Source organism: Peromyscus eremicus, chromosome 17 (assembly GCF_949786415.1).
Source record: "Peromyscus eremicus chromosome 17, PerEre_H2_v1, whole genome shotgun sequence".
Lineage (NCBI taxonomy): Eukaryota > Metazoa > Chordata > Mammalia > Rodentia > Cricetidae > Peromyscus > Peromyscus eremicus.
In genome coordinates this window covers 32,234,670-32,246,865 of record NC_081433.1, presented here as the reverse complement: position 1 = coordinate 32,246,865, position 12,196 = coordinate 32,234,670, and the positions used below count along the sequence as shown (strand labels likewise).

Here is a 12,196-nt window from a genome sequence, read left to right as displayed (position 1 = left end):
AAAAAAACAACAAAAAAAACCAGAACAGAACAGAGTGGTAATTTCCTAAGCCCCTGGAGCTGAAGTCACAGGCAGTTGCTGAGAAGCAAACCCAGGTCCTCTGGAAGAGTAGCAAGTGCTCTTAACAGCTGAGCCATCTTTCCAGCCCTTTCAAGCCAATAGACTATTACTGGAGTTAGGACAGGCCTTGGAGATGACCATGGTAAATAAAAATACAGAAGGTCCTCTTACAATTTTTAACTAAGTAAAGAGATAATATTAAAATGCCATCCAAAATGAGTATTAGAATGGACTCTTGAATAAGTTGTATAATACCAGAATACGTCAATAGAACCCTAACTAAATGGTATAGATGTAACATATATACAAATAAACTCTTACCTGTAATATACTTCCTAGTTGTTTATGAAAGAACTTGACAAACTCTTTGCTCTCATCATTTTGTTGGGTAAGGGTCAAAACCATACGTCTTACTGAAGTAAGAAGTTGAGAAGAACATACTTCATCCATGTGCTCCTAAGAAAAATCCTAGTAGGTTAGGCCATAAATTCAACTATTATTTTTAAAAAAAAAATCTACACAATTTGAAATTTCTTTCTCTTGCATAGTTTCTCATTTTCCAGAGAGACTGGAAAGATCCCTAAGAGTGGCTAGTCTCTACAGTATACACACTGAACAGTTTGGAGATTTTAACCCACACACCAGAAAATGACTAATAAAAGAAATTTCCTGTTCCAATACTTTCCATCACTTCCCTTCTGTACTAAGGAGAATTATGCACACCGATCCTTCAATTTGTCTATCTTCCTGTTTATAGATCATCATTTCAACTATGTATCTATGGTGGTTTAAATAAGAACGGCTTCTAGAGACTCCCATAGTTGAATCTTAGTCGGAAGGGAGTGGACCACTTTGACAGGATTACAAGATTCAGGAAGCATGGCCTCGTTGGAGGAAGAGGATTACTGGGGACAGGGCGTTCCGGTTTCAAGAGCCCATGCCAGGCCCAATCTCTCTCTGCCTGTGGATCAGGGCTCTCAACAACTCCAGCACCACACTTGCCATGCCTGCCGTCATGCTCCCTGCCACCATGCTAATGGACTAATCCTCTGAAACTAAGCAAGCCCTCAATTAAATGCTTTTTCTTGTAAGAGTTGCCATGGTCTTCTAACAGTTGCGAGTAACTCCATCAGCAACAACTGTACCCATACCAAGAACTAAAAATGCCTCTAGATATTAGATGTCTTCCTAACTTGCTTTCAATGCCACTTAGGGCAAATCTCTTAACTGCACCTTAAAAACCTTGTGAAAGAAGACCAAATGTGGTGGCATGCTTCACTTGGAGGGTGAGGCAGGAGGACTGTTTTAAGTTCTAGGCCAACCTGGGCTACATACCAAAACTGTCTCAAAAAACCAAAACTACACGTCAATTATGAAATAAACTTCAGCCTGGTTAGCTTCTCAAGGTCAGTCTAGAGTAGACCTGTAACAAGTAATCTGAAGGTTCTCATTCCTTTTCTGCTATTAATTCATTAAACAGGTCCTGTCACTATTTTTCCAGGTCAAATTCCACTCTCCTACTAACAATGAGGTGGCTAAACTACATGGTACTAAAGGTTGACCTAAGTACATCAAACATATAAGTAAGTTCATGTGCCAAGGCAGTTCCTCTCTGCAAGGGGCCAAAGACCAGCACGTGACTGTGGTGTTGTGTGTTTTCCTTAAGAGAGCGTCTCACTTCATAGCTAAAGCTGACCTTTGACTCTTGATTCTCTCTTGCTTCAGTCTCCTGACTACTGGAATTACAGGTGTATACCACCATGCTTGGTCTCTAACAAGTCAACATAGACAACATATTAAAAAGTTATCTAACATTAAAATATCATCAATAAAATAAATGTCATCAACTAAAATGTCATTTTCCCAATATTATAATCATTTAGGGGAAAATATTTAAAATGACTCTAAGCCGGGCGGTGGCGGCGCACGCCTTTAATCCCAGCACTTGGGAGGCAGAGCCAGGCGGATCTCTGTGAGTTCGAGGCCAGCCTGGGCTACCAAGTGAGTTCCAGGAGAGGCGCAAAGCTACACAGAGAAACCCTGTCTCAAAAAACCAAAATAAATAAATAAATAAATAAAAATAAAATGACTCTAACATCTGGAAAGATTCCTCATTCTTTCCTCTTTCTGACTTCCCTTCTTTAACACTGTATGTGGATGTGTGGGGTCCTGAGTGTCTGTATGTATATCACACTTGTTCCCAGGGTCTGACTTCCCTTCTTTAACACTGTGTGTGTGTGTGTGTGTGTGTGTATGTATGTGGGTGGGGGGGCGGAGAGGGGGGCTGAGTGACTGTATGTATGTCACATTTGTTCCCAGGGTCTGACTTCCCTTCTTTAACACTGTATGTGTGTGTGTGTGTGTGTGTGTGTGTGTGTGTGTGTGTGTGTGTGACTGAGTGTCTGTATTACATCACACTCGTTCCCAGGGTTTGAGGCCAGAAGGTGGCAGAAAATCCCCTGGAATTGTACTTACAGACACTTGTGAAACAACATGTGAGTGCTGGGAACCAACATGGGTCCTCAGTAAGAGCAGCAAATTCTCTTAACCACTGAGCCATCTCTCCAAACACAGGTGAACCCGATTAATAAAACATACTACTAGATGTACAGATGCAGATTAAACCCAGAACAGCAGTGGATATATCCTACTCTTACCAAAGACAGATCATTTTCACAAAAAAAAAAAAAAAAAAAAAAAAAGGACAAACCTGAGTTAAATGGCATTACAGACCAAGTATATCTAACAGACATCCCATAACGCTTTGGGCATTTTTTTTTTTTAACCTTACTGGTCTTTTGCTTAGATATTCTGGTCTCCTATTTTTATGGTTTTTCTGTGTGTATGTATACGCATGTACATATGCAGGTATATAGTCTTTGTGCTGTTTCGTGTTTTCTGTTTTGTTCTATTTTGGTTTATCTGCCTATTTTATAAAGAGAAAGAAAAGAAGGTATGGAGTTGTATTGGTAGGGAGATCTAGGAGGAGATAAGGGAGGGTAAACAATGATTAGAATACACTGTACGGAAAAACTTTTTTAAAAAAGTAATGGGAAGAAAATTTTAAAATGAGCCTAATGACAACACATTTTACAGTTTTCCATATCTGGGTGAAATGCAAACTATGTTTTCATTTCTAATTTTTAAAATTTCCAACTTTTGAAATTTTTACTTTAGATGAAAAGAGTGCAATTTTAAAATTCTTATTTTAAATGAAATCATAGTATGCAATTTCAGAAAGCAATTTGTTTCTCCAACCGGCCTAGAACTCACTGTGTATACCAGGTTGGCCTCAACTTCAGAGATCTGCTTGTTGAGGCCTCCTGAATGCTAGAGTAGAGTGCAACACCACACCCAGTCCTATTCCACTTGCACGTTTTTTTCTTTGCCCTATTAATGTTAACAGCACTATTTACAAGGAAGTATACATGGTCACTGTTAGTAATTATATAAGCTGGTTTATTTTTTTACCTTCAAAAAGGGAATGACTTCTTTCATAATCGCTTTAATTTGGCGGTCCAGTTGTTGAGTATCAATTCTAGGACACGGGACAGCAGAAACGTCACTTACAGGCAGTGGCGAAATGTGATTCTCAATAATGGGAGTTTCTACTTTTTAAGAAAAATGATGTATCAGCAAAAGCCAATGATATTATATACAGAGATATATACACATTTATATAATATTTTATAGAATGTTATAATAATTTTATGCTAAAATAATACAAAGGAAAAATCAAGCAGTTTTAGCAGTCCTTATAATCAAAAGAAAGCAGTAATAAAACCACTAGTATTAAAAAGAGCTTTAACTTTTTTTTTAAACACAGAGTGGCAAGTATATAGTTTAGACTAGTCCTGAATTTGTAATGTAGCCAAAACTAGACTTAAACTATAATCCTCCTGCTACAGTCTCTTGAGTTATGGGATTATAGCTATGCCCAGCTAGCTCTAGAGTTTCTATATGCAACTCTGATTATGACTTCTGATCACTCTAAACACACACCTTCTAGATTACTGACTGTGGTAGTGGCAGCAGCACCATCTTCATCCTCAATAACCCTGCAAGTACATCTCATATTTGAGTTACTTTCACTCTCAGTCTTCATGCGTTCATATTCTCTCATTCTGGCTAATGCTTGATCCAAGTGAATCACAGTGTTACCTGAATTTGGAACAGAAATATTCCTAGAATATGTAAAAGCAAATCTTTTCCCATACTCTCAAAAATATAAAAATCTGAACACAAGGAAGAAAAATTAGCTTTTTTCAAGACCTATTTTTATTTATATGTATATATATGTATGTGTCTGTGTAAGTGAATGCCACATGTGTGTGGGTAGCCCTACACTGAGGCCAGGAAAAGGTGTTGGCCCCCTTGGAGCTGGAGTTACAGGCAGTAACTCCAGTGAGCCATCTGATGTAGGTGCTCTTAACCGCTGAGACATCTCTCCAGCCCAGAATTAGCTTTGGAAGAATTTCCATTTACTGTGCTAATGAGGCACTTCATGTACAGCATCATCAGTTATTTGTTTAATCCTAAGATTACCCTACAAATGACAGCACTTAAGTAGCTTGCCTCAGACTGCATAACCAGTTAAGTAAAGGGATTGTTACAAAATCTGAGTTTTTACCTCAAACCATTAACTTCATATTTTTATTGAAAATACGTTTGGAGAAACCATGGATTTCCCAATAACTAAGTATATGATCTTTTTCCTTAAGGAAAAATAAAATTCCATTAAAAAAACCCCAAAAGTCTTATTATTCATATTTGAAGGGTTTTTGTTTTTCCCAAGAATACAGCCAATTAGACAAGAGTCCTACTTCAGCAGCATGTGCATAGCTTAGAGTGGATGATTTTCCCCAGGTCTAGGAATAAACAAGAGTCATGGATTTAGACTGACAGATAATTTTTGTGTCCATCCTAGTTATTTCCTTATTCAACTACCCAAAGTCTGCCAAGAGATCATGATGTAAAGTCATATGCAAGATTATTAAGAAAGTTCTGCTTACCTAGATCATCTGTTGCAAAAGGTTCAAAGTTGGAAGATCCAGACATGACACTCACATTATCAGCATCGTTCCGTTCACTTATTTTGTGTGTTTCTCTTTCAAAGTTCTTCTCAAAAGCTTCCTAAGTTAAATAAACAAAAATCACTAAACAGTCCATCTAAAGCATTTCATAAATATTAAAAATCTAACACAGAAACTGGTATTTCCATTAAACCACACATCTAAAAAAGATAGTAAGAAATTGCATGAGTACTCTACCCAGACAAGACCATAATGTAACCCAAGTTATTAAAGAGCCATTAAAAAAATTAAAATATTAGGCTGGGCGGTGGTGGCGCACGCCTTTAATCCCAGCACTTGGGAGGCAGAGGCAGGCGGATCTCTGTGAGTTCGAGGCCAGCCTGGTCTCCAAAGTGAGTTCCAGGAAAGGCGCAAAGCTACACAGAGAAACCCTGTCTCGAAAAAACAAAACAAAACAAAACAAAAACAAAAACAAAAATTAAAATATTAAGTAATCTTGGAGAACTTCCTTGCTAAATAAAAATAAGAAAGCCTACTCATTAAAAATTATAAATTGATAGTTAACATTTTAAATTATCTTTACGTTCTCACGGACACTTTATCTCTAGATACTTACTATATGTATCTCACTGTCTTATATGTGAAGAACAACATGACATTAATAATTTTATAAAATTATATTTTATTTGGCACAATTAACATATAATAATGTACTCATTTTAAGTGTATAGTTTGATGAGTTTGCACAAATGGATAAACTCTAAAGATAAAAGACCATTAGCTTGACACGGTAGTTTTAGTCATAGCACTTAGGAAACAGAGACAGACAGATCTCTGTGAGTTCACCAGCCAGGTCTATATAGGGAGTTCTAGGTCAGCCAGGGCTACACAGTGAAACCCTCTCTCCAAAAAATAAGTATAATATATATATATATATATCTCACACACACACACACACACATGCACAAACACACACACATGTAAAGACATTTTCCATCAGCCAAGGTCTTTTTGTATCCTCTACAGTTAATCTCTATCATGTCACCCGGACAATCTCTGTATCAGTCTTTTCCAAGTTATCTCAATGTCCAATAATCCTTACTATAATCTAGTAATTTCTTCCCCTTCCCCAAATGAATGAATAAATACATAGACAATTGTGTCATTTTTCATTTCTTGCAAAGAGGAACATACCATTTTCAGTTACTTGTAATAATTTATCAAAGTACTAAGTACTCATTTCCTAATTTATATTTACCATTATAAAAATGAAAACTATGGGACTGAGTCTTTCCCAAGTTATCACAATGTCTAGTAATGAGCAAACACCAGGTTCAATGAGAGATGTTGTCTCAAAAGATAATATAGAGAGCAATATAGAGTGTCAAGGAAGACACTCCATGGTGGCCTCTATACACAAGTACACAAACACATATACCACACACACACACATTCATATACACATTATAACACATATACATATATATGTACTATATGTGTACAAGCACAACAAAATATAAACTATATAATTTTTAGACATAGGTTTGTTTTGCGGTAGCATAAGATTTAGAGCATAGTGAAGAACAATTTTAAGTAGAAAAGTTAAGGAGGAATTGTCTTCAACGTGAGTTTAAGAGAAAAAATTAGAGAAAATCCTCAATTGTTTCTAAGCAAATTATTCTTATCTAAAAAAGAGACAACTTGAAAAAACGAGAAAAAACAAAAACAAAAAACAAAAAACAAACCAAAAAAAGAGACAAAATATCCTTTTGGAGAAGTATCTTCAGAAAACATTATGTTAACATTATAATACTGAGAAAAATCACAACAATGTTATTCCAACCCTTTACCTATAAGCAGATGTCTGCTAATCGATTATTCTATTCCTACTCAGAGATCTCCAGGTGCTTGAGTTATTAAAAAAAAGCATTTGCTATACAAGAACCAAAATCAACATCTGGCCGGGCGGTGGTGGCGCACGTCTTTAATCCCAGCACTCAGGAGGCAGAGCCAGGTGGATCTCTGTGAGTTCGAGGCCAGCCTGGACTACCAAGTGAGTCCCAGGAAAGGCACAAAGCTACACAGAGAAACCCTGTCTCAAAAAACAAAAAACAAAAAACAAAAAAAACAAAAAAAAAAATCAACATCTGAACCTATAAAGAGGCCATTCCCAAGTATCTAACATATAAAAGTAGCCTGCCATTTTCCATGTTCTTTATATTTTATTCAGACATTTGTCTAAGTCGAATACATTAAATTTTTTTCTTCATCTTCTTTTGTTCATGTTTTTCTGTGATCTGACTGCTATTTGTCTTACTAATGGTTCTGAAGAACACAACAAAGACTTATTTAAATGTCTATTAAAGATACGTGTGGCTATTGCAGGGTGTTTTGTTTTGTATTTTCGAGACAAAATTTTTCTGTATAACAGCCTTGGCTGTCCTGGATCTCACTCTGTAGCCCAGGCTGGCTCTGAACTCAGAGATCCGCCTGCCTCTGCCTCCTGAGTGCTGCGATTAAAGGCGTGCAACACCACCACCACCTCCACCACCCAGCTACTGTAGCATTCTCTATCTATCATTTTTTAAAAGCTCAACATCAACTATATTAGGTAAAGCCACAATCTGACAATAACTTCAACTTTTATTATACATTGAAATATGTTCACATTTAACATATCATATTGACTTACATCATCAGTAGTAGCAAGGCTTTCACTTGGAGTAAGTTCTGAGTTTGATGCTACCCAAGTGCCAGAATTCACGGATTTTACATTTTCTCCTTCTTTTTCATCACTTTCAGAAATATGTCTGGATACAATATCCTAAATAGGGAAATAAAGACATTTATATACAACACACACACACACACACACACACACACACACACTTCATTCCAAATTTATGTTACAAACTTAAAAGCAGAGGCAGAAGAAAAAAATTAAGTACTTTTCATAGATTAAATACAAGGAATATATATATATATGTATGTGTATATATATATATATATATACATATATATGCATGTAAAGATAACCTAAAACATACTGAAGCTATATAAGAAATTTAAAAATGCTGCAAAAAGCCAAAAATAAATCTAAACACATAGACAGCAAGGATGTGCTCCACTTGAGAAAGCAACCATATATAAACATGGAGTAAACTGATAGAAGAATATGAGGTACCAGATACCTGCAATGCATATAAAGCCCTCTGTCTCAAGTAGTCTGTATTAAGTAGCTGCAGCTCATGGAAAAGTTCAATAAGAAAATGTGGACGAGACTCATTTTGAGAAATTAATGTAGCTACTTCAGAATAAATAGTATCCCGTAAAGCTTCAAACATGGAAAAATCACTTCCAGTTTCTGGAAGATAAAAAAGGATCAAGAAAATAACAACAATATAATACCTTCATAATACCTCCTATTAATCTATATCATTTTCTAAGCTTTAACTGAACACAATTCTATTTTAGGGCTTTTAAAGAAATAATCTTAAAACATTGAGATAAATAGTATGCATTAAAATGTTTAAATTCAAGAATAGCAATATCTGATGCCACACAGCATCATATTAACTAAAAACTAATATTAAATTAATCTCAATTTTAAAAAATTGACCAGGTGTGGCAAATTATGTTCCTACCCAGCAGTGTGGAACATAAGGGCTAAAAGTTCAAGCTAGCAGCTTGGGCTACATAGCCAAAAACTGGTCTGAAAACTAAGCCAAACCCACATTAAAAACAAAACCTGGAAAATTATATGTACTTCATGGGACTAATGACTGAAATCTATAAGCACTGAATGCAATAAGTTAAATTAAAATAATTTTGGTTTATTTTGGTAATATGAACTTCATAATTAAAAAGGAAATCCATTTATTAATGCTGAAAAAAATGCTGTGGCTTAATAATGCACAATTATGCCATAACTGGTTAATTTCCCTACAATGTCATATTTACAGAACTGGTTCCTATCAGAGCAGAAAGTGCCCAAGTATAGTTTACCAGTTTTACAGACACTCCACATCACTATATTATTTATCTAAAATACTGCCACATAAACTGTTGACAACACTTTTAAAGTCAGACTCTTTTTGTGGGGGTGTGTAGTAATAGAAACCAGTCCCAGGGCCTCACACATGCTACCTTTGAATCATATGCTTAGCCCTAGACTTTTTTCAGGGTACAAACAGGAAATGTGTTCTCTCTAGAAACAAAAACAAAGACAAAAGCAGCCCACACCCAAATTCTGTGATCTTTCTGGAACAATAGTAGAACTGCAAGTATCTAGTTAAATACTTTTTTTTTTTCAAGTAATGATTCTAAGAAAAAGATAAAAAATGTTGAGTGTTTCAATGTATGTCGTTTATTTGAAAAGCATGAAAAGAACATGAAGATGTAATCATTTTTACAGAATAATAGGGATAAGATAATGCAGCAGTAATATATGCTGATTAAAAACAAAAACAAAAAAACCTCTGCACTAATTAGCTAAGTTACATGACCAGGTATTAAATCCCACAAACATAAGAGTAAAAGACATGCAACCTAGCCTATCATTCCTTAAGACTGCTATGCATTTTAAAAGGTGATATATTAAGGTTCTCTTAATAGTTTCAAAATGTTCACATGTGATATATTAAAATAAAAGTAACATTAACTAAAGTAGGAATGAAAACCAAGAAATCTCCACTTCAAGGAAGAAAAATCCAGACCAGGAGGTACTATTTGTTATATAAACTTTCAATCCATATACAACATCTTAATTATAGTTTAATTTTTAAAATGTTTCTTTCAAAGCTCTAAAAAAGTAGTGTATTTATGGCTTAATAGTTTGATGTGATAAAATTATTATTCTACAATAAAATTACTCCTAATTAATTACAACCTTCAACTCTTTTTTTAAATACAATTAGGAGGTTTAAATTTCATGTCAGTCTTTCCTCCTAAACTAAAATTAATGCTAGAAACCTCCCTAATCTCTGCCAGCCTAATCCTGATTCTACTGCTGTAGGTCTGGGTGCTGGTTTCACTTGACATTTTAGTTATGAACCGGGCCTTTAACAGCTCACTCAACACTCTCGTCATTAACTTTCTTTAGAGACTCCTAAGAATTCAAATAGGACTTTACTTTCCATTCACATATTGCTGCAGAAGGAATGAAATTGTTTTTATAACTATAAATCATATGAATCATATGAAATAAAAAAATCCCTCTCACTACTGCTGCAGTAGGAGGTAAAATATTTTTGTAATTCTAATTCATATAAGACCATATCTAATACAAATACGTATTTTGAAATCAAAGTAGCATTTTGGAATATTTCTAAATTTCTATGATCTTTATTTATTATAGTCTATATGCCCATCGTTGTTGGTTTTTATTTAATTTTTTTTCAAATATTGACTGATAGTGAAAAATAAATAGCTTTGGTATAAAAACACCTGTATCTAATTACAAAAAAAATTAATGCTTTTCACTATTTCAGATATATGAAACAAATAACTTTCAAACAATATCACAAAAACAGTTTCTATTACTTTTACAGATGTGTTAGCTAGGTTTCATGTTAACAAAACAAAAAAGACAGGCAGTTTTGCCAACAGCAAAGTATAAATGAAAGACTTTAGAATATGAGTATTTTATCTTTCTACGTTCAGAAACATAGATATACTAAGTTAAATCCAAAAAAGAAAAGAAATTCAAGGGTTAGAAAAACGGCTCAACAGTTAAGAGTACTAGCTGTTTTTCCAGGACTCAGAGCCCACACGGTGGCTAAGAACTGTCTGTAGCTCCAGCCCCGGGCATCCAACTCACAGACATACATGTAGGCAAAGCACCCACATACATAAAACTAAAAAACAAGTTGGGTCTGGTAGCACATGCTTTTAATGCCAGCACTCAGGAAGCAGAGGCAGGTAGTTCTCAAGTTCAAGGCCAGCCTGGTCTACACAGAAAGCTCCAGAAGAGCCAAGGCTCTGTGACTCATAAAATAAAACCAAACAAACAAAAAATTCAGGATAACATAAGGATTTTAGCTTCAATAAATAAAGAAAGGTAAAAAACATGGACACCAGAACTAAGCAGACTGTTACCTGGTGCTTCATCACATGCACTTCTATTAGATTTGCTAGATTGCTCTAGCATTTTAGCATGTGCTGTAGGAAAGGATAGACACAAGGGTGAACATAAAATGTGTACATGTTGTAAAGACATAAAGCGCTTATAATAAGTGAATGAGAAAAATCAATTAATTAAAAATGTTTGCCTACAGTGACATGCTATTGCAAGGAATAGTTTATGCTGTATTTGGAACATTCTCATTAGATGGGCTACAGCGATGACTCAGTGGTTAAGAGGACCCATGTTCGATTCTCAACACTCATGTGGCAGTTCACAACCACCTAGAACTACAGTCCCAGAGGTACTAGTCAGTCACGTGGTACATAAACACATAAGCAAACAAAACTTTATTTTATTTAAAAAAATATAGACTTTTTAAATTTAAAAATGGGAAGTAATCTCATTAAAGAAACTCTGCTATAAAGTTGCTGTGACTAATGATGACAGTCATGGTGAAGCATTGTCATTTAGGGTGTTTTTTTTTTTTTTTTGAGGAGAGGGAGTATAACAACACCCTGACACTCCTATAATTCCCGTGGGAGAAGAGGAAAGCATAATCCAATAATAGCAATAAGTGCTGCACTCTAATTAGCATGTTATAGGCCAAGTTACAACAAGCATCAATAAACAATGTAGAGAATATTAGGATCACGGTAAATGAAAAACATGTCTTTTAGAATATGAATGAGTAGCATATTTAGTATATTTTTATACTCAAAACTATTTAATTCACCAAAATTCAATAATTTTTTGAGGCAGGTTATTACTATGTGCCCCTGGCTGGTAGACAACTCAGTATGTGGACAAAACTGGCCTCCAACTCACACAGATATGCCTGTTTCTGCCCTCTGCGCACTGGAATTAACGGCATGTGCCACCACGCCTGAACTCAATTTTTTTTTTAAAAAAAATCTGACAACAATAAGGTCAGGAAAACTAACTTTCCATGGAAATAATAATACTAATTTTTTATTAAGCC

At 35.2% G+C, this 12,196-nt stretch overlaps 1 protein-coding gene across 16 annotated transcripts in view; it reads right to left on the bottom strand.

Annotated features, from left to right (window-relative positions):
- Pcm1 (pericentriolar material 1) overlaps positions 1 to 12,196 on the bottom strand; it is a 99,131-nt gene that overhangs the window by 14,639 nt on the left and 72,296 nt on the right. For 9 of the 16 annotated variants that reach the window (XM_059244353.1, XM_059244358.1, XM_059244356.1 and 6 more), the window contains 6 exons: positions 8,285 to 8,457; positions 7,786 to 7,917; positions 5,073 to 5,193; positions 4,063 to 4,221; positions 3,532 to 3,671; positions 382 to 516 (listed from right to left, as the gene is read on the bottom strand). In XM_059244353.1, the coding sequence (XP_059100336.1) occupies positions 382 to 516; positions 3,532 to 3,671; positions 4,063 to 4,221; positions 5,073 to 5,193; positions 7,786 to 7,917; positions 8,285 to 8,457 (860 nt within the window). The remainder of the gene's footprint in view (positions 1 to 381; positions 517 to 3,531; positions 3,672 to 4,062; positions 4,222 to 5,072; positions 5,194 to 7,785; positions 7,918 to 8,284; positions 8,458 to 12,196) is intronic. The other 7 variants (XM_059244355.1, XM_059244359.1, XM_059244364.1 and 4 more) reach the window with 2 other exon arrangements.